Below are 24,002 nucleotides of genomic sequence, written 5' to 3' on the forward strand. Positions count from 1 at the left end.
CGTCCGCAGCTCCCAGCGCAGACCTGCACGAGTTCAGAGGCAAGTGTCTTATCTTTGGCTAGAATGGTAGCAATGACCTCAACTCAGTTTTTTAACGCTGGCTTTTGCATGAGAAAACAAATGATTACTCAATTGATTGTTCTGGGCACAAGTTGTTGGGGAAATCATGGAGGGAGTGGTGAGTAGTAAAAGGTGGGGCTTTCGGGGCTAAGACCTAAAGGTTCCCCTAGTCTTTGGTTCTAAACATCTATGATTCTAGGCTTACCCCCATCCTTCATTCCCCCCGCCCCACCCTAGAACCCATCCTGTTCAGTTCAACATCCTTGATTCATTCACCCGGAGGAATTGGAACATTGAGGAAATGCCCACTTTCTCTACAGTAGGAAGCCCTGATTTTTGCCCCTGGACAAAATGGGTTCCAATGGGTCCCCGGGCTAGACCGAGGAAGACAGCCGTACTCTCCCCAAAGTTACTGCTCAGACCTGGCCTCACCCAGCCCATTCCCATGGGCCCAATGGTCCATGCGGTGGGCACTCTGCTCCCAGCCCAGCAATGCCTCTGTTACAAGCAGAAGGCCTGCCTGGCCTCTGAGCCCTGCACGGTGGCCACGCGGTGGCAGGGTAGGGGCACAGGGTGAACTCAACACTACAGATTCAATAGAAAGACTGGCTTTTCAAGGAGTCCCCCAGCCATGAATCTGCTCTTGAACAACCCCGTTTGTCTGCTTTCCCCGGAAAGGAGCTGAGAATGTCCACAAATGTTACTTGAGAACATATCTCACCTGGACACACACCATGTGTGCGGTAACTATTTAACGCATCCTTCTCTTGGAAGACTATGGGCTGCTCTTTCCTTCTCTAGAGTACAGGGCTTAGTCTTCCTGAAAATAACCCTGCTGGCTTCCACTCTAAGATTCTTTGACTTCTCTTGGCACGGGATCCAGCTGTGGATTTTTTTTTTTTAAGGTGGGGAAATTCCATAGATCTCTCCTCATTCTTGGTCTGGAGCTCTGGCTGGATCCCAGACAATGTCTGGGCCAGGAGGTCTCTGCTCCGTGGGTCTTCCCACTTCTCTCAGGGCAGGTATCAACAGGGGAGGAAGGGCAGTGATTTCCCTGTGGGCTGTCTCCTGGGGAGGAATCAGGCAGCCCTCCAGGGAGCAGGGTGCTATGAGCAAACACCTCTGTCTGTAGCCCAGTTCTTGCTTCTGTGATCTAAAGCACTGATGGTAATAATAGTTAATATTTACCAGAGTTTGCTTACTCCTCCCACAACCCACAATGTTGAAAGGACCTGATGAATCAGGCCCATTTTCTTGATGAGGAACCAAGAAATCAAAGACATTGAAGCCCTTGCCCAAGGTCTCATGGGTGGTTATGTGGCAGAGCCAGGATTTGAATCCAGAACTGTGTGACCCCCACAGCCCACGTAGTTCCCCCTCTTTGAGCTGTTTAGAGGCCCATTGGTTTATTTAGCCTCAGTCCTCAACCCAGACGGGTAGGCTCCCTCATCAGCTGCCCATACTGCCGTCTGCTCTCTGCGTGGCCATGGCGAAAGGGGCGGAGGGACAGTACTGGGACAGCCACTTACTGATGCACTTGAGGTTGGGAGTGGTCCAGTGGGCAACTTTCGCGGTCTCGTTAAACACACACTGGGTCAAGCTGGAGGTCCCAGCTTTACGCTTGAAGCCAGAATTACAAACATACCGCTCCCTGGAGTTGATGCTGTAATTCTTGACCTGGATGTCTGCATGCTCCACGGATGTGGGAGTCGGGCAGGTGATGCCTACAGAAGTGTAGATGAGAGGGAAGATGTCAGCAGATTGCAGCTTGCTCTGTGGGATGCTTGGGTGGAAGTCAGTAACTTTAAACCCTAGGGACCCTGGGGATCCACCCCCCAGATTCAAGCATGTGGAAGATGTCGAGTAAAGGCGCCCACCATCTAGAAGTGGTCCAGGATCTTTCTTTAAGAGCCAGCCACTGAGCATCACTAGAGCCTGGGGGGCATCAGCGGAGACCCCCTCCCTGTCCTCCAACCCCATGTCTCCAGCCTCCATATCTTTCAAACATATCCACCTCTGTCTCTCTCCTACCCTGCATCTTTTGCCTGAACAACAGCAACAGGCTCCAGGTTGCTACCTTTAACAAACCTTCCATTTCCACAAGGCAGCTGGCATCATCTTCATATTTTAAATAGTTTATGTATTTATTTCTTTGGCTGTGCCGGGCCCTTAGTTGTGGTATTCAGGATCTTTAGTTGTGGCATGTGAGATCTTTAGCTGCAGTATATGGGATCTAGTTCCCCCACCAAGGATGGAGCTCAGGGCCCCCACATTGGGAATGTGGAGTCTTAACCGCTGGACCACCAGGGAGTCCCCAGCAGCATCTTTATAAATGCATATTTGATGACTTCACTCTCTCCTGGTTGCCCACTGCCGTCTTCCCTGAGTTTAATATCACTTTCTTAGGAAAGCCCTCCCTCACCCCTACAGTCACCCGAGTCCCAGAGTTCTGTGTCCTTTTCCTCTACAGTGGGTTCCATCCACAGCTGGATTTAAGACACGGAGCCTTGAGGAAGGCTCTGCTGGCCCCGTCTGTCTCTCCAGCTACTCTTGCCTCTGGCCACACTGGCCTTTGGCCCATCACCACCCCCTATGCCTTCACCATGCCCCCCCTGCCTCCCCCCATCCCACCCTTCCTAGGTTAGTTCAATGCCACTTCCTCAGGAAAGCCCTCCCTCACAAGGGTCCTCAGACCCAGCCAGGTTACCACCTTTCCTCCAAAGCAGCCTCCTTTAAGACTGAGTCCCATCCAAAGCCAGGAAGAGTCTATTGCAGCTAAAGTTTCAAAGCAAGATTTTCCTGTAGCCAACTGAAACAACTGTATGACTTCTTAATGCTCTTTCCCCTATCAGTTCAGTACATTATTAGGTTTTCTTGTGCATGGAAGAGATGGGAGAACTAGTTTCTGAGGGCAAGCCTCACATTAGTGGGGCGACTGAGGCAGCTGAGAGTGGGCTGTGCTGGAGAGAAAGTCCCACGGAGGGAAAATCCTCAATAGCATTTGCCATCATCCTGAAGGCCCCCTTCTCAGTTACTGAAGGGTGTGTCTGTGCCAAGTGTCTCTTTGGTTGGGTGCCTGGATGCCCACAGCTGCCTGGGAGCTGACTTCCGGGTTCCAGGTTGGGAAATGAGTAAGTCTCTGCTGAGCAGCTGGAGCATCATGAGGGTTAGCACTCTGGCAGGAGAAGTGAGTGAAGTAATCTTTCTGCCGGGGAGGGACTCTGAGGGGAAGACTGAATGTAGGGCCAGTTGGATTCACATACTGGAGGAGGAAGGCGCCCTAACTGCCCTGTGCCAGGGGTCCAAACTAGGGCCCAAGGGCCAAATCCAGCCTGCCATCTACTTTTGCCAATAAAGTTTTATTGGCACACAGCCTTGCTCATTTGTTTATGAAGATACATGCTTTCACTCTGCAACAGCCAGACTGAATTTTTGCAACAGAGATCTAAATTCTTTACTTCCTGGCCCCTTTCAGGAAAAGCCTGCCCCAGGCTGTGTGGCCTTGAAACAAACCACTGCCCTTGTTACTAAGGCCAGCTGAATAAGTCAGCACAGAACTCTAGTGCATTCCTTGGAGTAGCTGAGGTTGACAAAAGAGATACTGCCCCACATAAAGAGAAAAACTGCCCCACATGGCAAAACTCAATGTGAGTCAGAAGACAAATGACCAGACTGAAAAACAACTGCATTTTCTATCATGTAGGGTTAACTTCTCTCATGTCAAGAGCTCCTGAAAGTCAATCAAAAGCCTGCCGATCCCAAGGAAAAATAGGAAAAGAGTATAAACTGGAACTTGACAGAAAGGAAATACACATGCTCTTAAATACATTTTAAAAATACTCAACCTCAGTCATAATGAAGGAAATGTAAAATAAAACTACCTAAGACAGCGCTTTCAGCTCCCAAGTTGGAATAGAGCCAAAAGTTGGTTGCTACATGGTTACTTGCATGTTGCTCATACAGCCCCAAGTGAGACATACTTGCAATCTAAACACCCACGCATTTGGACCCTGCAGTTCTGCTCCCAGGGCTATATTTTACAGCTATATCTGCATTCCTGTGAAACGTTACAACAAGTATACATATACCCTTGAACTCAGCAGTTCCACCTCTAGGATTTGCCTTACTGCTGTATTTATGAAGTGAGTGTGTACAACGTTATCCATTAAAATAGCCAGTAAATTACCCTGTATGTCGTCAGTAGGAGAATAAATAAATCACAACAGAGATTATAGCACCACTGTACCATGAAGTCCTACCCAACTCTTTACAATAGAGATTAAGAAAAAAAAAAAAAGAAAAAGTTATTTATGCACTGAAGTGGAGAGATTTCCAGGATAATCTGTTAGGTTTGGAAGAAAAAGGACAGAGCGCTGTGTATTACACACTACTCTCAGTGAGAAATGAAGCAATACATATATCCAGTTTTTTGTTTATACATAAAATCTCCAAAAGTATACACAAGAAACTATTCACACTGGAGGTGAGGCAGCTGAGGGATAAGACTGCTGCCTTTTCATGCTTTCTGAATTTTTAATGATGCAAATGCTTTACCCATTAAAAATGCTTTTGAAATATTTTGTAATGCTGTTTCTTCTGCTGATGTGTACACAGGTGGTTTTATATGCTGGGGTAACAATCAAATAGCTAGCAACCAGACAGTGGCCTGATTCAGTCAGCAAACAATCAAAATAGCTGCTGGCATTAACTAGGACCCGTAGGGTGACCACCGGCCACAGATCAAAAGCTACACCAATGATGAGAACCGGCAGAATATCAGTCATGTATATATAGTATATACTGTTTTAAATATATGAAATACTTCATAATAAAAAAGTGGGGGATGGGATTTAAAAATACCCCACCGCAGGAAGTCAGAAATGACAGGACAAAGGGGAACTGAGCCACGCGGAGCGTGTTCATTGCTTTCACTTTAACACCATGCAGCCTCTGCGTGGAGCCCTAGCTTTCTGCTTTCCTGCCTGACCCTCTGCCCAGGGCTTGCCCATCTTCTCCAGAAAGTGCCCTCTGGGTTGCCATACTCCCCAGCTGCTAACCCAGGTGCAGATGTCAGAGAATCACTGCCGGAATCAGTGGGACACGCACTCACCTCTCAGGGTCACCACCTCCTGAACCCCTTCTGCCACATCCTGGCTAGGAGGGCCTCTTCAGACCTCAGATCAGAGGGAGCCAGCTCCGCATTCAGAGTGTGATTGGAACAGTTACTGCCAAGTGCTCCGCAGTCTGCAGACAGGCCAGACACCCCTGGGTCAGCTGTCAGACCCTCCCCTCCCGCTTCAGGGTGTATTGCCGAGGTGTCAGCATCCTCATACCTGAACACACCTGAGCACACCTGAGTCCAGTGGGTCAGTCACTCCAGGCTTTACTTTGGTCTTCCTAGTCTCAGAAGGGAAAATAGATTGTCTGATTTTCAGTCTTAATCCAACCCTGACTCTTCTTTTAAAACCCCATCAACATCTAATATTAGATTTTTAAAATATTTATTTACTTATTTAGGGTGCACTGGGTCTCAGTTGCCACATATAGCATCTAGTTCCCCAATCAAGGAGCATGAAGCCTTAGCCACTGGACCACAAGAGAGATCCCTAATATTACATTTTTAAAACTATCATATCCAGCTTTATCACTCCATCCTGATGCTGACAATGCTCTCTTCACTTACAGTGATTCTATAGTAGACACAGCATTTTCATTCCCTTTTCAATGAGATCCTAAGATAATCATTATTTTAATGTACCAGTTTTCTAAAAAAAATCTTTTTCCCTATTAACTTGTGTGAACAGAGATCATGGGAGAAGCGATCTGGCTGTTTAGGTGTACTCCCTTCCTCCTCCACTCTCTCCATCTGATGCCTGGGTTGCATCTTGCTCACCTGAATCCCTTCCCAAACAATCTTATTCGTCTTGTAGTCCTCAAGTTCAGCTTCATCCACGGATTCCAATTTCGAATCATGCTTTGAATCTATTGATCTTTCCTTGGTCACCTTTTTTTTTTTTTTTGTCTTCACTGTTTTCTATGTTGTCTTCAGATTTGAGATGGTGTGTCAGCAAACTGTCCTACGTCTTCTAAATCTGGAAATCCTTTCCTCCATTTAGGGCAATGGATTTCAACTTTGAGTGTTTGTGGCACTCTGAAGTAAAACATTTTCCCTGTCACTCGAGGGGATTGAAAAGGTTGAGGCCATGGCAACTGTATCACGAGAAGAGCCATGAGAATCACTGCCACAGTGTAAGGTCACCACGCTAGTGTGTCATTCTGCAGAGCTGCCTGCTATGTGGGTGCGACAGTTTATTGCATGTATAAGTACCTAAGTTTACGGCATATGTAATAATTCTAAGTTTTGGGCAGGCTTCAGTAAATAGGCAGTCTTCTCCACGGTGGCCTGACTTCACCTTAGATGCACAGTTAACCTGTGACACGATAAAGATGTGTGTGAGCGCCCTGGCAGGACGGAAGGAGCGCTCCTGTTCCTTTGCACTTGGGAGACGGCTACCCTTGCTGCTCCCGCTGTCACTCATCTGCAGCCCCCATGGGCGGCCGAGCAGCTCCTCCAGCCCTGTGACCCTTTGCTGCAGCTTCTCCCGCCTTTGGGTCAGGTGTGTCCAGCTCCAGGATGAGGAGTCTCAGAGGGAAGATGAAGGACCCATATGGGTTCCAGCTCTGCCTCTTGGCTCCCACGGGGCTCTTGCTTCCCCCTGGTTTACATCCATCTTCCCACCAGACCATGACCTGGAGGCTCCGGCTTCAGATGCAGAAAGGACAGCTCACCTAGACAGTAACTGGCTCCCACAGCAGCACAAGGTGGTTCTGCTGCTCCTAGACCCTTAGGACCACAGTCCTGACCGATCCAGTCTCAGAGTATCTCCCACAGTTGGTTACTGGTTACAACGGGGAAAATGGTAACCACCTTGAAGAAAGCTGACAGCTACCACCTGAACCAAGTGATCAGACATAACATCACAGGGACTTCCCTCTGGTGGTCTAGTGGCTATGACACTATCCCCAGTGCAGGGGGCCTAGGTTCGATCCCTGGTCAGGTAACTACATCCTGCATGCTGCAGCTAAGACTCGGTGTGGTCAAATAAATAAATTAAATATTAAATAAAAAGAAGTAATATCACCAACATGGGGATATACAGCTGTCAGATGCCTCCTGATTCACTGCCAAGGACACAGGATCACATCTGTGGTCTCCCTCCCCCAAATCCATAACCTGAATCTAACCATGAGGAAACATACAGAATGTTCCAGACTGAAAAAGGCTAAAGAGATACAATAACTAAATGTTACACGTGGTCCTAGATTAGATCCAGAATTAGGAAGAAGACAGCTAAAAGGACATTAATGGGACAACTGACGAAATTTGAAAAAATGGACCCTGTATTAGATAATATTATTATGCCGAGATTAAATGTCCTAATTTTAATAGTCATACTGTGATCTGGTAAGAGTGTTGTGTTTTAGGAAGGTATGTAATAAAATGTGTTCCCAGGAAATACACATTGAAATACTTAGGCCTAACTATTTCAAGCATAATGTGGCAAACAGTTCAGATGCTTCAGAAGGTGTACATGTAATGTAAATATGCAAATGTACGTATATTTAGAGAGAGGGGGAAACAGTAAATGAAATGGTGGTCCAGTGGTCAGGAATCTGCTTTGCAGTGCAGGGGACACGGGTTTGATCCCTGGTTGGGGAACTAAGATCCCACATGCCGCGGAGCATCTAAGTCCATGTGCCACAACTAGAGAGTCTGTGCGCCACAGTCTCGCATGACGCAGCCAAGACCCGACAAAGCACATACGTAAATCTGAAAAAAATAAAATGGGGCAAAAGGTAAACAGTTGGCAAAGATGGGTAAAAGGTATTCAGATGGCCTTTGTACTGTCTTTACAACTTCCTGGTGAGTTTGAGGTTGTATCGGAATAAATAAAAGTAAAAAATAAGTAAGCATCCAAATAAACACTAGCTGAGTGGTGCCTGGGGCCCTTTCCTTGAGATTTCCTCTAGAAGGAAACTCTAGGAGCCCTCTGCAGCTCAGAGCACGGTTGCATTTTGGTCAGGAAAATCTTTGGTTGTTTCCCTCATTGTGACGTTCCTGGCGCTGACTGCCCCTCATTACCTCTCCTCACACCTTTTGGAGTGTCTTCCTCATTTCCCGGGGCCGGTAGTGGTGCTTCCACTCTTTCTACACTTGGTCGCCTTTCTTTCTTTTTTTATTATGTTTATTTCGCTGCTCGGGTCTTTTTAAAATTTTGCTTATGCTATTTCTTTATTTTTGGCTGTGCTGGGTCTTTGTTGCTGTGTGGGCTCTTCTCTAGTGGTGATCGGGGGCTACTCTAGGTGCGGTGCTGGCAGCCTCTCTTGCTGCTGTAGGGTGCGAGAGCTTCAATAGTTGCGGCTCCAGAGCACAAGCTCAACAGTTGCGGTGCACAGGCTCAGTTGCCCTGCAGCACACGGGATCTTCCCGGGTCAGGAGTCGAAAGCAAGCCTCGGGCACCGGCAGGCAGACTCTTTGCCACTGAGCCACCAGGGAAGCCCTGCTCTGGGCCTTAGCTGCAGCATGTGGGATCTCTTAGTTGCAGCTCGCAGGCTGCAGCCAAGAGTTCTACGTTGTCCCTGATGGGAGTGAGTGTTCGTCTCCATCAGGGCCACGCTGGAGGCCTTGCTCTGCCTCGTCAGCTCTGCTCTTTACTGCCTTTACCTTCCTCTTCTACCCTCCTTGTCAGCGCTTCTCAGATGTGCACCAGAACCGTCTGGAGGGCCTGTGACAACACAGGGTACTGCGCCCTCTTCTTGGAACTCCTGAGTCAGCAGGTCCCGGGCAGGAGCCAAGCATCTCACTTCCTCACTCCCACCCTAACAAGCTCCAGGTGATGACGATGCTGCTGGCCCAGGGACCATGCCCTCTGCTATTTACAGGTGTAGAAGAGCCTCGGCACCCCAGCAAGTTACTTTTCAGCATGAAAACTGCTTGCTCTTAGTTTTTCAGGTCATGGTCTTGGTTCTATCAGTGAGGATGTCTTTTACGGTTCTTCCTGGTGTGCTCTTCTGAATTTATAATATTTTTTCATTGAATCTAAATCTCCCCCACCTCCAGCTCAAAAATGTTCTGTGGGTGTGTGTGTGTCTAGCTTGACAGTACCACACCACAAAATCTTAAATTAAATCTCAGATTTTTGCTACCAAAATCCTAAATCTGTACCTGTGGGGCTTTGCTATACGTGAACAGAGCTGGGGAAGTATTCAGAAGTAGACGGGTCAGTTGAGTGGCGAGGAATGATCATAAAACTCAACCCTGGAAGCATTTGACCATGACCAGCATGGACAGTCTCATAAAAACACTAGACTCTGTTCTATGATAAAGTGTTCCTTCCTTCTGTGGGAGCCTGAGTGGACCTTGGACCTTTGGACCTCTAGGGTACATTACTGATGGCTGGACAGTCTCTCCAGTCACAGAGGAGTTAACCCCAGAGAATACAGCAGATGGGAGAGGGCTTGGCAAAGACGGGATTTAGTTGGCAAGAGTGTATTTAGCTGGTTTCCTTCCTTACGCCAAGTCTGGTCTCTGGAGCTGACACCATCGTTGTCTTGGCCTTGGGAGAGGCTGTAATGTCTGAGTCGAGTGCTGAGCCTCTCTGCCAGAGGTTGTTCTGAAACCTTAGAAAGGGGGAGACTCAGAACTCCCGCCTCACCCCTAAACACCAAGCACACAGTGATTCTCAGGACCAGTCCATTTCCTCAGAATTGCAAAGGCAACGTGCTCAAAGCTGTACCTGTCTTTTTGTGACCAGCTTATTTCACTTAAAGCGCTTCCCTGGCGGCTCAGATGGTAAAGAATCTGCCTACAGTGCAGGAGACCCGGGTTTGATCCCTAGGTGGGGAAGATCCCTTGGAGGAGGGCATGGCAACCCACTCCAGTATTCTTGCCTGGAGAATTCCATGGACAAAGGAGCCTGGTGGGCTGCAGTCCACGGTGTCACAAAGAGTGAACATGACTGAGTGACTAACATACTGTTTCATTTAGCATAATCATTATTGTAGCATATTTCAAAACCTTCCTTTTTAAGGCTAAATATTGCACTGTATGGATAGACCACATTTTGATTGTCATTCATCTGCTGATGGACACTTGTGTTGCTTCTACGATTTACTTGCTGTGAGTAATGCTGCTATGATCATAGGTGCACAAATATCTCTTTAAGACCCTACTTTCTTATCTTTGTTCCTCTGTATATAATGTATCTTTATTCTTTGGATCATGATTTTCTCTCTCTCCTTATTTTTCAGCAGTCTGAATATGATGTGTCTGGCATGAGATTATTTCAAGGGAGTGGCATTTTTCCTGCTTGGTGTTCTCTCAGCTTCCTGGATCTGTAATTGAATATCTTTTATAAATTTGGAGAAATTCTCAACTAGTATCTCTTCAAATATTTCTTCTGCTCCATTCTCTTTTGTTTCTGGAGCTCTGATTCCACATATATTAAACCACTTCCTACTGTACCACAGCTCTTGGATATTCTGTTCTGTGTCTCTGTTTTCCCTCTCATGCTTGCTCTTTGTCCTGCTGTTAGAGTAATTTGTACTGACCTATCTTCAAGTTTACTGATTCTTCTCTTGGCTGTGTCAAGTGCTCTGATAAGCTTGTCAAAGGCTAGCTTCATCTCTATTGTTTTTAAAATTTTTCTAACATTACCATTTGAGACTTTCTCACGACTTCCATTTCTCAGCTGAAATCTCCCCTTTACTCATGAACGCCGTCTATCTTTTTCACCTGAGCCTTTAACATGTTAATGATATTGAGCCGCCAAAAGGCTCCTGACTTCACTGGAAACAATTTTGTTAGATTGTATTGCGACAACTATCATATCAGCATACATTTTTAAAAGCTTATCAAAATTGGTGAATTTGTAAGTAGCCATTTTAAATATTGAAGATGGAAGAAAAAAGCAACATTTGTGGCATATTGTGCATTATTATTTCAGGAAAGGGAAAAACAACTGCAATGCAGAAAAATATCTGTGCCGCGTATGGAGACCATGCTGTGACTAATCGAACACGTGAAAGGTGGTTTGCAAAGTTTCAGGCTGGAGATTTCTCACCGGATGACACTCCATGGTTAAGTAGACCAGTTGAAGTTGATAGCAGTCAGATTGAGACATTAATTGAGAACAATCAATAAACTGTTATATCATGCAGGCGATTGCCGACATACTCAAAGTATCCAAACCAAGGGCTGAAGATCCTGTGTACCAGGTTGCTTATATTCATCGCTTTGATGTTTGGGTTCCGCAAAGTTAACCAAAAAAAAACAAAAAACAAAACACACACACACACACACAAACCTTCTCAACTGTATTTCTACATGCGACTCTCCACTTAAATGTAATATCTTCCATTTTTAAAACAAATTGTGACAGGTGATGAAAAGCGGACACTTTACAATAATGCAGAATGGAAAAGATAGTGGGGCCAGGTGAAGTGAACCACCAACAACCATACCAAAGGCCGATCTTCATCCAAAGAAGGTGATGTTGTGTATATGGTGGGATTGGAAGGGAGTCCTCTATTATGAACTCCTTCTGGAAAACCAAACGATTAATTCCAACAAATACTGCTTCCAATTAGACCAACTGAAAGCAGCACTCAACGAAAAAGCATCCAGAAATAGTCAACAGAAAACGCATATACATCAGGATAACGCCAGATCGCGTGTAAAGCAGCACTCAACGAAAAAGCGTCCAGAAATAGTCAACAGAAAACGCATATACATCAGGATAACGCCAGATCACGTGTTTCTTTGATACCCAGGCAAAAACTCTTGCAGTTTGACTGGAAAGTTCTGATTCATCTGCCATAGACACCAGACACTGCACCTTTAGATATCCATTTATTTCAGTCTTTACAAATTAATGGAAAACTTTCAATTCCCTGGAAGACTGTATAAGGCACTTGGAACAGTTGTTTGCTCAAAAAGATACAATGTTTTGGGAAGATGGAATTATGAAGTTGCCTGAAAAAAATGGCAGAAGGTAGTGGAACAAAACAGTGAATACATTGTTGAATAAAGTTCTTGGTAAAAAAAAAAAGAAAAGAAAAGAAAGTTCTTGGTGCAAATAAAAAATGTGTCTTTTATTTTTACTTAAAAAACTGAAGGAACTTTTTGGCCAACCCAACAGTTCCTTTAACTTCCAGTCTGATAGTTTCAATTTCTGGGTCATTGGTGAGTTTTGTTTATTGCTTTTGATCCCTGGGTCGGGAAGATCCCCTGGAGGAGGAAATGGCTTTTGATCCCTGGGTCGGGAAGATCCCCTGGAGGAGGAAATGGCAACCCACTCCAGTAGTCTTGCCTGGAAAATCCCATGGGCAGAGGAACCTGGTAGGCTACAGTCCATGGGGTCCCAAAGAGTTGGACACGACTGAGCAACTTCGCTTTCACTTCATAGTGGGACTTTTCTGTTGTTGCGACACACAGATATACAGCATGTTGAGATATATTTTTTTGTATGTCTCAATTTTTGATTGAATTCTTAACCATATTTGTAGAACTGAGATAAACAGTATTTATTAGAACTGAGATAAACAGTTCTCGAAGTGTGAACACTTCTAATGCTAAACTGATGATGTGGGGAAGGTTGAGTCAGTCAAATCTGTTGTTGAATTGGATTTAGATTTTGTTGTTGCTGTGGTTACCTTCAGAATAGCACTGGCTTCAAATTCCCCCCGTTTTTTTTTTTTTAAGCGGGGTGTAGGGATGGGGCAGGGCGGGGGCCGTGCTGGTCTTCGCTGCAGTGAGCAGGGTCTTCTCTCTAGGTGCCGTGTTCGGGCTTCTCACTGCAGTGGCGTCTCTTGTTGCAGAGCATGGCTCCGGGCACACACAGGTTTCCGCAGCTGCTGCTCCCAGGCTCAAGAGCACAGGCTGAGTAGTCGCGGCACACACATTTATTTGCTCTGCGGCATATCGGATGTTCCTGCGCAGGGATCGAACCTGTGTCCTCTGCATTGACAGGTGAAGTCTTTACCACTGTGCCACCAGGGAAGCCCTCTTTTAGTCTTTTCTTGTGCTAAGGTTGAATTTGAGTGAACTCTGGGAGATAACGGAGGGCAGAGGATCCTGGCGTGCCACAATCCATGGGGCTGCAGTCAGACACCGCGTAGTGACTCAGCAACAAGTGCTTCGAGTGGGGGCTGGAGTGGCGGGGGGTTTTTCTCAGTGTTCCTGCTCCACCCTCATCTTGAGTCCTTTTCTGTTTATCTAAACCGCAGGGGTTATCTCTCCACACTCCTGCCCACCCCGCCCTGGGCAGTTGCTGGCTGCGCTTGTGACTTGGCGTTTGCTTGCCTGGATGGGATGGGGTCAGGGGAAGCTGCCTCTTGTCCTGGTCCAGCCTCAGTCTTAGGCAGGCCCGCTGTGCCTGGCGGCCAGGCTTGCAGCTTTCAGTCGTCTTGCCTTTTCCTTTCGTGGCAGCCAACCACTCCCTCGTTATCTTTAACAGGGTTTGTACATGTAAAAGCTTCCCCTGCCCCACCCCTCCCAGCAACAGCAGTAGTGGGCCTCCAGTGGTGTTGGTATAGGATCTGTAGGCAGGACCAAGTATAGGTGGGGTTATTTAGGGACTTGACATTCTGTTCCATTGATATATTTGTCTATTTGTTCATCTAGACATCCAGTACCTTGCTGTCTTGATTATTGTAGCTTTATTGCTGAGGTCAGGTAGTGTAAATCCTCTGACTTTGTTAATCATTTTCAAAGTTGACTTTGGTCCTTTCCTGGGTTATCGAATCAGTATATCAATTTCTAACTGGGAAAAAAAAAAAAAGCCTGCTGAAAGTTTGATTGGAATTGCATTAAATTTATAGATCAAGTTGGTGAAGAATTGACATCTTAATAGTACTGAATCTTCTCAGTACCCATAAACACAGTCTTTCTTGATGTAGTTAAGTCTCCAGTAATTTATCTCCGAAGTGTTTCCTAGTGTTCAGTGTATCGATTTTGTACATCTTTTGTCAATGTATCCCTACATACTTCATATTTTTACAACACAAATGACATTAGGTTTATTTCAGTTTTTAATTGTTGCTAGTATTTTGTATACTGATGTTTGTAAACTGATTGTATACTCTGCAACTTTGCTCAACTCATTCCATTAGCATTTTTGTAGAGTCCATGGGACTTTCTATGCAGGTGGTCCCATAGAAATTTCATGATTCCATTTCATTTACTGTGTTGTCTTGCTAAATGTAACGCTTTGTTGTATTATTGCAATGTTTGCTTTCAGATCTGTAGTATATGTCTTTACCTCATCACAGCTCACCCACAGGTGAAATCATACTACTTCACATGTGTAGTATAAGAACCTTGAACAATATCCTTTCATTTCTCTCCATCCAGCCTTTTGCTATTCTGTCAAATGTTTTGCTTCTCCTTATAAACACCACAATACATTATTATTATTTTTACTTTAAACAGCTGATTACATATTTTATTGGCTATGGATTTTAATAGATGTTTTCTATGTATTATTATCATTTCTGGGTGTTTTGTTTCCAGCAGAATTTTTCAGAATGTCTACTCTGTCATTTTACTGAAAAAGGAAATCTACTTTCCAGTGTCAACAGTGTGTGTATGCGTGCATGCTTAGCCTCTCAGTTGTGTCAAACGCTTTGTAACCCCGTGGACTGTAGCCCGCCAGGCTCCTGTGTCCATGGGATTTCCCAGGCAAGAATACTGGTTGCCATTCCCATCTCCAGGGGATCTTCCCAACCCAGGGATCGAAACTGTGTCTCCCACACTGCAGGCAGATTCTTTACCACTGAGCCACCTGTGCAGCCAATCAACCACATATAGGTCAGTAACTCACTTTACAAAGCTAGACTCTCACAAGTGCACATTTGATTGTGTCAATAATCTTCATCTCAGAGGCCTTAGTCACACCTTTTGAAACTTCAATTATAATTTCTCTTCTCATAACACTGTTCTCTAGATAGTCAGGGAAGCAAATCTCACCTTGTTTACAACACTGTAAGCTCCTGAATACAGTTCTCCGGTACTCTTATTACAGGAGCTAAGCCCAGTATGTGATGGGTGTTTTCTGAAGTTAGTTTTTAGCTTATGAATCTATAGAATGGAATGGATGAAGTAATGGAAATGGGAGAAGATGTAAGATGCTTGGATTTTCAAAACTCTTAAGTAGGCAAAAAATATACATAACAAGTCCTAACGATTGTTTAAATGAAGTCACCAAAATATTTATGTAGGGCCACACCTCTTTCTACTTCCCAGAACCTGTGAATCAGACTTTTTTCTATCATGAGTAAGTAACCCTGGCCTACTCTCGAATCCAGAGTTCAAGAGTAGCAGGCTCCTCCCCTTCTGTAAGAAAAGTGAGAATCCATTTCAGTATTTTCTGCCTCTTATTCTGCTGTTGAAACGCCTATAGCATGCCGACTGTGGTGGGATACCAAGACGTACAGGATACGATCTCTGCCCTGGTGCTCGTTGTGACACTGATGTAGACAGTGCATAGAAGCCTCTCTGTGTCTTCAGTAATCCACTTTCCCTCCTTATTCTGGCTTGAAGCACCAGCCAAGCCAGCACACATTTCCCTCTTGGCACTCAGTGTAAGCACCCACTGCACCCAGGTCATGCCTGTAACTCGTCAGCTCTCTTCTCTCTCAGGCTCGTTAACTGAGCCTCCCAGTCTACCTTTTGCGTGGTAGGTAGACTCATCATCATTCAAGGCCTTAAATTATGACTTCTGAAAGCTTGGGAGACTTGAGTGGCTGTAGGCTGAAGGATGAACAAAAGGGAAAGAATGAAATACATTCTATACTCGAAGGACTCAGGAGGAAATCTGCCCCCCCCACCCCCCGCCTTACCAACACCGCCTTGGTTCAGGGTTTCATCATCGCTTACTGGAACTATTGCAAAAGTCTCCAGCTTAGCTTCCTGCCTCCAGAATCTCTTGCCTACAGTTTATTCTCCACATTCTTGACAAGAGTAACCCTTACACCACGTGCATGCATGCTAAGTCGCTTTAGTCATGCCCAACTCTTTGTGACCCTGTGGACTTGTAGCCCACCAGGCTCCTCTCTCCATGGGATTTCCCAGGCAAGAATGCTGGATTGGGTTGCTATATCCTCTTCCAGGGGATCTTCCTGACCCAAGGATTAAACCTGGGTCTCCCACATTGCAGGCAGATTCTTTACCATCTGAGCCACTAGAGAAGTCCAACTCTTCCACCATACAGCTCCAGTAATATCCCCCTGGACCCAGCCCTTAATTACCTTCCCACTATGCAGGAGAAAATCATCCTTCCAAGTAACAACATTCAAATAACATCAATCATGTTTAATAAGTAACACGGATATGACTCCAAGAGTATGTACTAGGGGACTTTATACATGTATTTACTTAGTTATGTGCTATTGGGTAAACTCAGTTTGGTAGAAGTGATCTAGCCCAATACAAGTTAGCTGGAGTGATGATTTTATTGAAAAAGAATATCCTCAAGTGTTTCTGCCATTTAAAAAAGACTTTGAGGGCTTTCCCCTTGCCTTATTTGTTCTATATAGCTAATTTTCATCCAACTTATTTTACTCTATGCTGTTTAGAATATCAGAGATTTTGAAACAGCCTGAATATCCATCCTTTGGCAGGTAACAGAAGCCTACCAACAACTCTAACAATAAGGAATTATTTAAAGAAGTCATAAAGGATTATAAAATATATGTATATAGTGCAGTTATATGCAGTGACTTTACAGAGCCCGATTTTGAGCAACTGCAAAATGTATAAAGCCACAAAAACACTGCGAAACAAGATTGGTTATAATTAATTAAAGATGAACTAGAATAGAAAAAAACTCCAAAATTCTAGCTCTTTTTTGCGTTACTTCTTGTGTAGTTTTATTTTTTCCTTTCATTACAAAAGCAATGCAAATTACATCAGAAAGACGAGAAAAGGCAGACAACTACACAGACACAGACGCACACACACACAGCCTATCGCCTCTCGACTCTAGATCTTTAGTAAAGGCTGAATCATACAACGCATACTGTTTGAAAGCAACCCTATTATATTTATGCAGTCCTCCACTGTTGGGCATTCAGGCTGATTTCAACAAATCCATATTTTGTACATTTAAGTTTGTATCACTTTTTTTTTGCCATCAGTAGCAGCACAAAGCAAAAATGAGATAAAAATGGTTTGATAAAAGTTTTAGCAAAAGTCTCCAGATGTCTGAAAAATGGCTTATTAATTAAAAAAATGTTTAAAGACATAAGTTGTATAACCACCCTTAGACACACCAGCACCCTGCATAACAAAAGCCAAGCTGGTGAGCAGGGATATTCATCTTCAAACAAATCATCATCATCTCCAGCTGCTTTGGGCAAATCACCTGAAGCCTCACAGGTTACGAGGGTCTTTAAAAAGCTGCCTGGCCAAGATGATGCGTTCCCCTCCAGATCAGGCCTCCTGAATCAGAACAGATGACAGCAACTCGCTTTGTCTATTAGCACTGAAAACTAGTGGGAACAGATCTGAAGCTATCATTTACCCAGCTAGTTGTAAGGGAGGAGCTGCTCTGTACCCGACCAGGATCACACTGCCAAGTAGCAAATCTAATCATCTGTGTCCACTTCCCTTCTCAGTTCACTTAAAAACATCAGGTACCCTTTGTTCTCTCATCTATTCATCCATTTCTACACCAGTAGAACACGTCCTGGCGGCTACCCAGGTGGCGTTAGTGGTAAAGAGCCCGCCTGCCAATTCAGACCTGGGTTCGATCCCTGGAGGAGGGCATGGCTGTCCACTCCAGTATTCTTGCCTAGAAAATCCCACGGACAGAGCAACCTGGCGTGCTTCATTCCAAGGAGTCGCAAAGAGTCGAACACAACTGAAGCTCTTAGCATGCACACTGTCCTAATTACTGCAACTTTATAAGTCTTAAACTCAGAAGTGCTGATCCTCCAGCTGAGTTGTCTTTCAAAGCTGTTTGATTGTACTAGGTCTTTTCCCATCTCGATTTTGCAACCAGCCTATCATTTTGTATAAGAAAGCCTGCTGGAAGCTTTATCTGGGGAGAACTGATACCTTAGCAGTACTGACTTGTCCAGTGCATGAACATGACGCACCTCCATTTGTTTAGATCTTCTTTAACTTCTCTCAGCAGTGCTTTCTGGGTTTTAGTGTACAGTCTTTCTAATTTTTTTTTTTTTTTTGGTCAGAGTTATCCCTAACTTTCTGATGCTATTGCAAATGATATTGTTATTTAAAAAATTCAGTTTCCAATTACTCATTGCTAATGTATAGAAATATAATTGATTTTCATGTAGTGATGTTTTGTCTACAGCAACCAATATATACAAACAGCTGATGCTGAATACAGGTGTAAGAGCAATTCAGCAGAGATCATCTTCTCAACAAATGGTGCTGGAAAAAGTGGATAGGCACATTTGCTTGGAAGACCAAACAAATACAAAATTTTCAACCCATATTTCACATTATATGAAAAATTAATTCAAAATGAATCACAGACATCAATAAAACCTAAACTATAAAACTTCTAGAAGTAAACATAGAAGAAAACCTTTGTAACCTTGACTTAAGCAAATATTTCTTAGATATGGCACTAAAAGCACAATACAAAAGAACAAATTAATAAGCTGAACTTCATCAAAATTAAAAATGTCTTCTCTTCATCAAACACTGTTATGAAAATGAAGAGAGACGTCACAGACTCTGAAAAATTTTTTTTGCAAATCATATATCCAATAAAGGACTTATACCCAGAAAATATAAAGAACTCTCAAAACTCAATAATAATTCAATAACTCAGTTTTTTAAAGGGCAGAATGCTTAACTAGACACTTTACCAAAAGAAGACAGATTGATGGCAAAGAAGCACAAGAAGGGATGCTCAGTATCATTAATTATTAGGAAAATGCAAATTAAAACTATGAAAGACAACTACACACCTACTAGAATGGGAATGATTAAAGAGAAAGACTGATCACACACACACACACAATTGTTTTCTTCTGGTAACTATGTGAGCTGATGATGAATGTGTTAATCATTTCACAACATATACACATATCAAATCATCACTTTGTACACCTTGTGTGTGTGGTCAGTTGCTCAGTTGTCCTGATTCTGTGACCTCATGCCCTGTAGCCCACTTCTCTCTGTCCATGGGATTCTCCAGGCAAGAATTCTGGAGTGGGTAGCCATGTCCTCCTCCAGGGGATCTTTCTGACCCAGGGATCAAACCTGTGTCTCTGGCATCGGCAGGTGGGTTGTTTATCACTGTGCCATCTGGGAAGCCCTTTGTACAGCTTAAACTTGCACACTATTATTTATCAATTACATATACCTCAATAAAACTGGAAAAAAATTAAAAGTTAACAAAAAAGACTGGCCATACCAAGTGCCAACAAGGATGGAGAGGAAGTGGAACTCCTGCCCACTGCTGATGGGAATGTAAATGAGAACAATTACTTTAGAAAACAGACTGGCTGTTACTTTAAACAGTAAGCATACACATGTCACGTTATCCAGCCATTCACTCCCAGCCATTTTCTCTACCCAAGTGAAATGAAAACCTCTGTCCACACAGAAACCTATATGGAAATGTTCATAATAGTTTTATATCTAATAGTCAAAACCAGAAACAACCCCCAAAACGTCCAGCAACAAAACGGATGGATAAAAAACTACAACATCCATGCATTACAACAGTTCTCAGTAATAAAGAAGAATGGATTGCTTGATATAAGTTACAAGCTGGAGAATTCTCAGGATAATTATTATAAGTGAAAGGAACACAGGACATGCGGAAGCTTCTGAGAGTGATGATTATATTTACTCTCGTGATGGTGGTGATGGTTTCCTGACTTTACGTTTACCTCTAAACTTATCAAATTGTGCAGTTGATATGTGCACTGTGTATTATCTGTCAGCCGCCCCCCAAGAGAGCTGTTTAGGAAAAACTAAGGACCATCAGGAGCTAAGAGATGGAAGCCGTGCCTCTGTGAGGTCAAAGAGCTGCTGGAGCTGAAGAGCTTCAGGGAGCTTGCCTGCAGCCTGATCTGCCCTGGGAGGTACACCGCTCTGGGTTTTCCTGGGTTCTGACTAAGGCTGCATTTCACTTTCACATCGTCCAGTAGACTTGCCCGCATTGTTCTCCCCTGGGTCATGCGGGACACTGGCTAGGCAGGTGGGAGGAACGGATATCATCCACATAACTCGGATTCTCAGATATGGGGGAAAATCCAAACATAGTCTCAAGAAAAGAAAACCTCAGGAAAGCCAGAAGAGCTAGGGGATTCTCAGCAGGCTAGCCGGCCGCCGCTGTGGATGGATCCTCCAATGGAGGACGGGCCGACTGACCCGACTGGATGTAAGTTATGAGGAGTGTTGCCTTAAACACACATATGCACAGACAGATCGCGGGATTACTCTCCTCTGGAGAGTCCATGGATGGCCTTTGGGGGCCCCTTAACCCCAAAACTGTACGCAGGTTTTGTTAAGTTTGTGCGTTCGTGTGTTTTTCAGAGGACAGGATTTGTAGCTTTCATCAGACCCTCGCAGCTCCGTGACTGCAAAATGATTAAGGCGCGCCAACGCGGATAAACGCGGACACATCCCTGCTTTCTCCTCCCTCTTGTCCAACTCCTGGGATGAAAACCCACCACCAGCAGGACACTCATTTGAGTCTGCCCAGTGAGTTGACAGCTGCGTGTCTAAAATTCCTCCTGAACACACACACACACCCAGCCATCCTTCCACTTCATTTTTCCCGGTTGGTCTGGGAGGGCGCCTTCCGGACTGCGGCCCCCACCCCCGCGCGCCCTCAGGGTTTCCTAACGCTGAGACTTCCCAGCTGTTGCCGGGCCCCCCAGGTGTGCAACCTGCCTGACGTTTCCTCTCCTCTGGGACGCACGCGGTCCGCACCCCGTCGCACCGCCGCCCCCCCGTATAAGCTGCTTTGGTCGAGGGGAGGGACCCCCCGCGAGGACTGCCGGCTGTTGAACGCTCTCCCTGCTTTTCTCGCGGGGCTCACGCATTTCTCGAAATCGCGGTAAAGCTCGCAAGTGGAGCTCGTGCGGCACACCCTGGCTTCTTCCCTTTGCCTCGGAATTTGGGGAAAACGTAGAATGAAAAGCCCGGCGACTCGCTGCCTGCCTTGAGTGGCCAGGCGAGCGGGGCCCGCAGCCCGTGGTCCCCGCGTCCCTCCACGTGTCCCCGGCGCGCGGGGCGCACCTCGTGCTGGGGGCCACCCCGCGCCCGGCCGCCCGCCTCCCCGTCCGCCCGCTAGCCGCGAGCGCCCTACCCGGCGTGGCCGGCGATCCGAGCAGCAGCAGCAGCAGCAGCAGCAGCCCCAGCGCGGGGAGGGCTCCGGCCCCGCGGCCCCTGAGCGGCCCGGACATGGCCGGACTTCGGCCGCGCCCCCGCCGGCCGCCTCCTGGGCTCGCCCCGGCCGGGACGCCCCGCCGCCGGCGCGCGCAGATGCCCACGACCTGGGGGAGGCGGCGGGCTGCAGCTCCGGACCGGCCGCCCCGCGAGCCGCATTCGCTTTCGCTTTTGCTTTAGCCCCCGAGGGCTGGAGAGAGGTGAGAAGCGGTGACAGTTCCGTGACTCAGCATCCCCGCCCCCTCCCCTGGAAAAAACCCCGGCGGCGCCGTGACCCCCGCGCCGCCGCCGGCTTCCCGCAGCGCCGCCGGCCGCGCCGGGACGAGGACCCGGGCTGTGCCCCGCGGAGGCCCGGAGTCCCCGCCGGCTGTGCCCTCCAGCCCCTGCTGTCCCCTCCAGCCCCTGGTGTCCCCAGCGGTTCATTTCGTCGCGTGTCCCCGCTTAGAGGGAGTGGGAGAAACCGACTCGTTCCGTAAACACTGCCGGTGGGCGTCACACCTGGCTTCGGCTCCACTCGGTCACGTCCCCTGGCTTGTGTGCGTCTGTCGCCCTGACTTAGACGGCCTGGACTTTGGGCTGCCGGCGAACGAGTGGCCCCACGCCCTGCCGGTCCGGGCCTGTGACGCTGGGTGACAACTGGTCTGTCGCCCGGCGCGGCTGGCTTGGTCACCTGCCCTGTGCGTCCAGGCCCAGATCTGGCGCGCAGCCCCAGCCGCCTGACCCAGCGTTCCGACCCCTGGCACTGGCGCTTTCTTAGCCTTGCCGCATCTTTCTTCCCCAGGAACATTTCAGCTATGTGAAGGGGGCTCGTCGGGAGAGAAGACCGACCGCGGTTCCCCGCTGTGCCTTATTCCCGCGCTAGAGGAATTGGCCTAGCCTACCATCCTGCTGCTGGGCAGGCAGTTTGCTTTCTTGGGATCTCCTGTTAAGCTGGACAGTGCTGAGAAGCCCGTGCGCTATGAGAAATCTCCCGATGCATAATCGAAAACCCCCAGTTTGAGAAGTGAAATGAGGCCGACCAGGCGTCTCTGGCCTGGCCCTCCCTCCATTCTCCAAGAGCTAACATCCTGAACAACTCACTCGGCACACAGTAAACTGTCAGGAATGCCAACCGCAGCCCTTACTCAGGTTTGGTCCGTTTTCCATGACTCAGCGTAGGGTGCGTACTCAGTTCTAGGCAGTCTTGTCATGTGTGAAGATGTCTATGTCCCCCACTGTCAAGACGGAGAGCGCTTGTCACCAGCACCCTGTCATGGAGCCCTGGCCACCACCGAGTTTCTCTCCATCTCTGTGATCTTGTCATTTGAAGGGTGGTATATAAGTGGAATCGTACAGTTTGTAACCACTAGAGGTCCACTCTTTTCCCCTGAGATCCACTCAGGTTGCTGTGTGTCAGTACTTTGTCACTTTTAGTGAGCAATAGATGGTTTCTTTTTTAAAACGTGTGAGACTCCGCCATCCACACCCAGACAACCCTGTGCTTTTGGGTCTGTGTTAGTTTGCTAGGGCTGCCTTAACAAAGTTTCAAGAACTAGGTGCTTGATTACAGCAGAAAGTGATTCTCTGCTGTTCTGGAGGCCAGGAGTCCCAGATCCAGGTGTCCCCGGGGGCCCAGCTCTCTGGGAAGATGCTGGGGACCATCCTACCCACCTCTTCTAGCTTCTGGAGTTCCTGGGTTTGTCAGTGTTCCGCTGCAGTTACTCCCAGTTACTAACTTGCCTTCCCTCTGTGCCTGTCTCTGTCCAAACTTCTCCCTCTTCTATAGACACCAGTTGTAATGGATTAGGAAGCACCCTAATCATTAACGACCTCGTTTTCTCTTGATGACCTCTTAGAGATCCTGTTTCCAAAGTGGTGACATGCTGAGTCGCTGGGAGTTAGGACTTAAGCATATGTTTCTAAGATGACACATTTCTACCTAAACAAGAGGGTGTTTGTTTTCTTTTTTAATTTGTTTTAATTATTTATTCAATTTTTGGCTGCACCAAGTCTTCATTGCTGAATGGGCTTTCTTTAGGGGTGGCGAGGGGGGGCGTCTCTTTAGTTCCAGTGTGCAGGCTTCTCATTGTGGGGGCTTCATATTTTCTGACCCCAGGCTCCAGATCGAGGGCTCAGTAGTTGTGGTTCCCATGTGGCTCACATGGGACGTGTGATTGAACCGGTGTCCCCTGCGTTGGCAGGTGGATTCTTACCCACTGAATCAGCAGGGAAGGCCCTATGGTATCCTTACTTCTGAGAACAAAGTCCAAGACCTGTTTTTCAGGCCAAAGGGAGTGAGCAGCAGGGTCCCTGAGGTATCCACACCTCAAGGGTGACTCATGCAGGAGTTTGTCCCAGGGCCTTCAAATCAGAGGCCCTTACAGGGCTGGGGAACTCGGTCATCAGCCGCCACTCAGAGTGCAGCTAGGGTTGAGGACACGGCTGTGGGAATAGGAAAGGTGATTTCTGGTTGCAGGGTCTTCAGCCATAGCCCTTCCTTTGGAGGACTAGACAGTGGGCCCTC

The 24,002-nt window shown here is 46.6% G+C and overlaps 1 protein-coding gene across 4 annotated transcripts in view; it reads right to left on the reverse strand.

Moving 5' to 3' along the window:
* IL15RA (interleukin 15 receptor subunit alpha) overlaps positions 1-21,673 on the reverse strand; it is a 36,309-nt gene extending 14,636 nt beyond the window's left edge. For 2 of the 4 annotated variants that reach the window (XM_018056948.1, XM_018056946.1), the window contains exons 1-2: positions 21,420-21,659; positions 1,590-1,784 (exon numbers count right to left, since the gene is read on the reverse strand). In XM_018056948.1, the coding sequence (XP_017912437.1) occupies positions 1,590-1,784; positions 21,420-21,516 (292 nt within the window). In that variant the 5' untranslated portion in view covers positions 21,517-21,659. Of the gene's footprint in view, positions 1-1,589; positions 1,785-21,419 lie in introns of all 4 variants that reach the window. The other 2 variants (XM_018056949.1, XM_018056947.1) reach the window with 2 other exon arrangements.

Source organism: Capra hircus, chromosome 13, assembly GCF_001704415.2.
Source record: "Capra hircus breed San Clemente chromosome 13, ASM170441v1, whole genome shotgun sequence".
NCBI classification, from domain to species: domain Eukaryota; kingdom Metazoa; phylum Chordata; class Mammalia; order Artiodactyla; family Bovidae; genus Capra; species Capra hircus.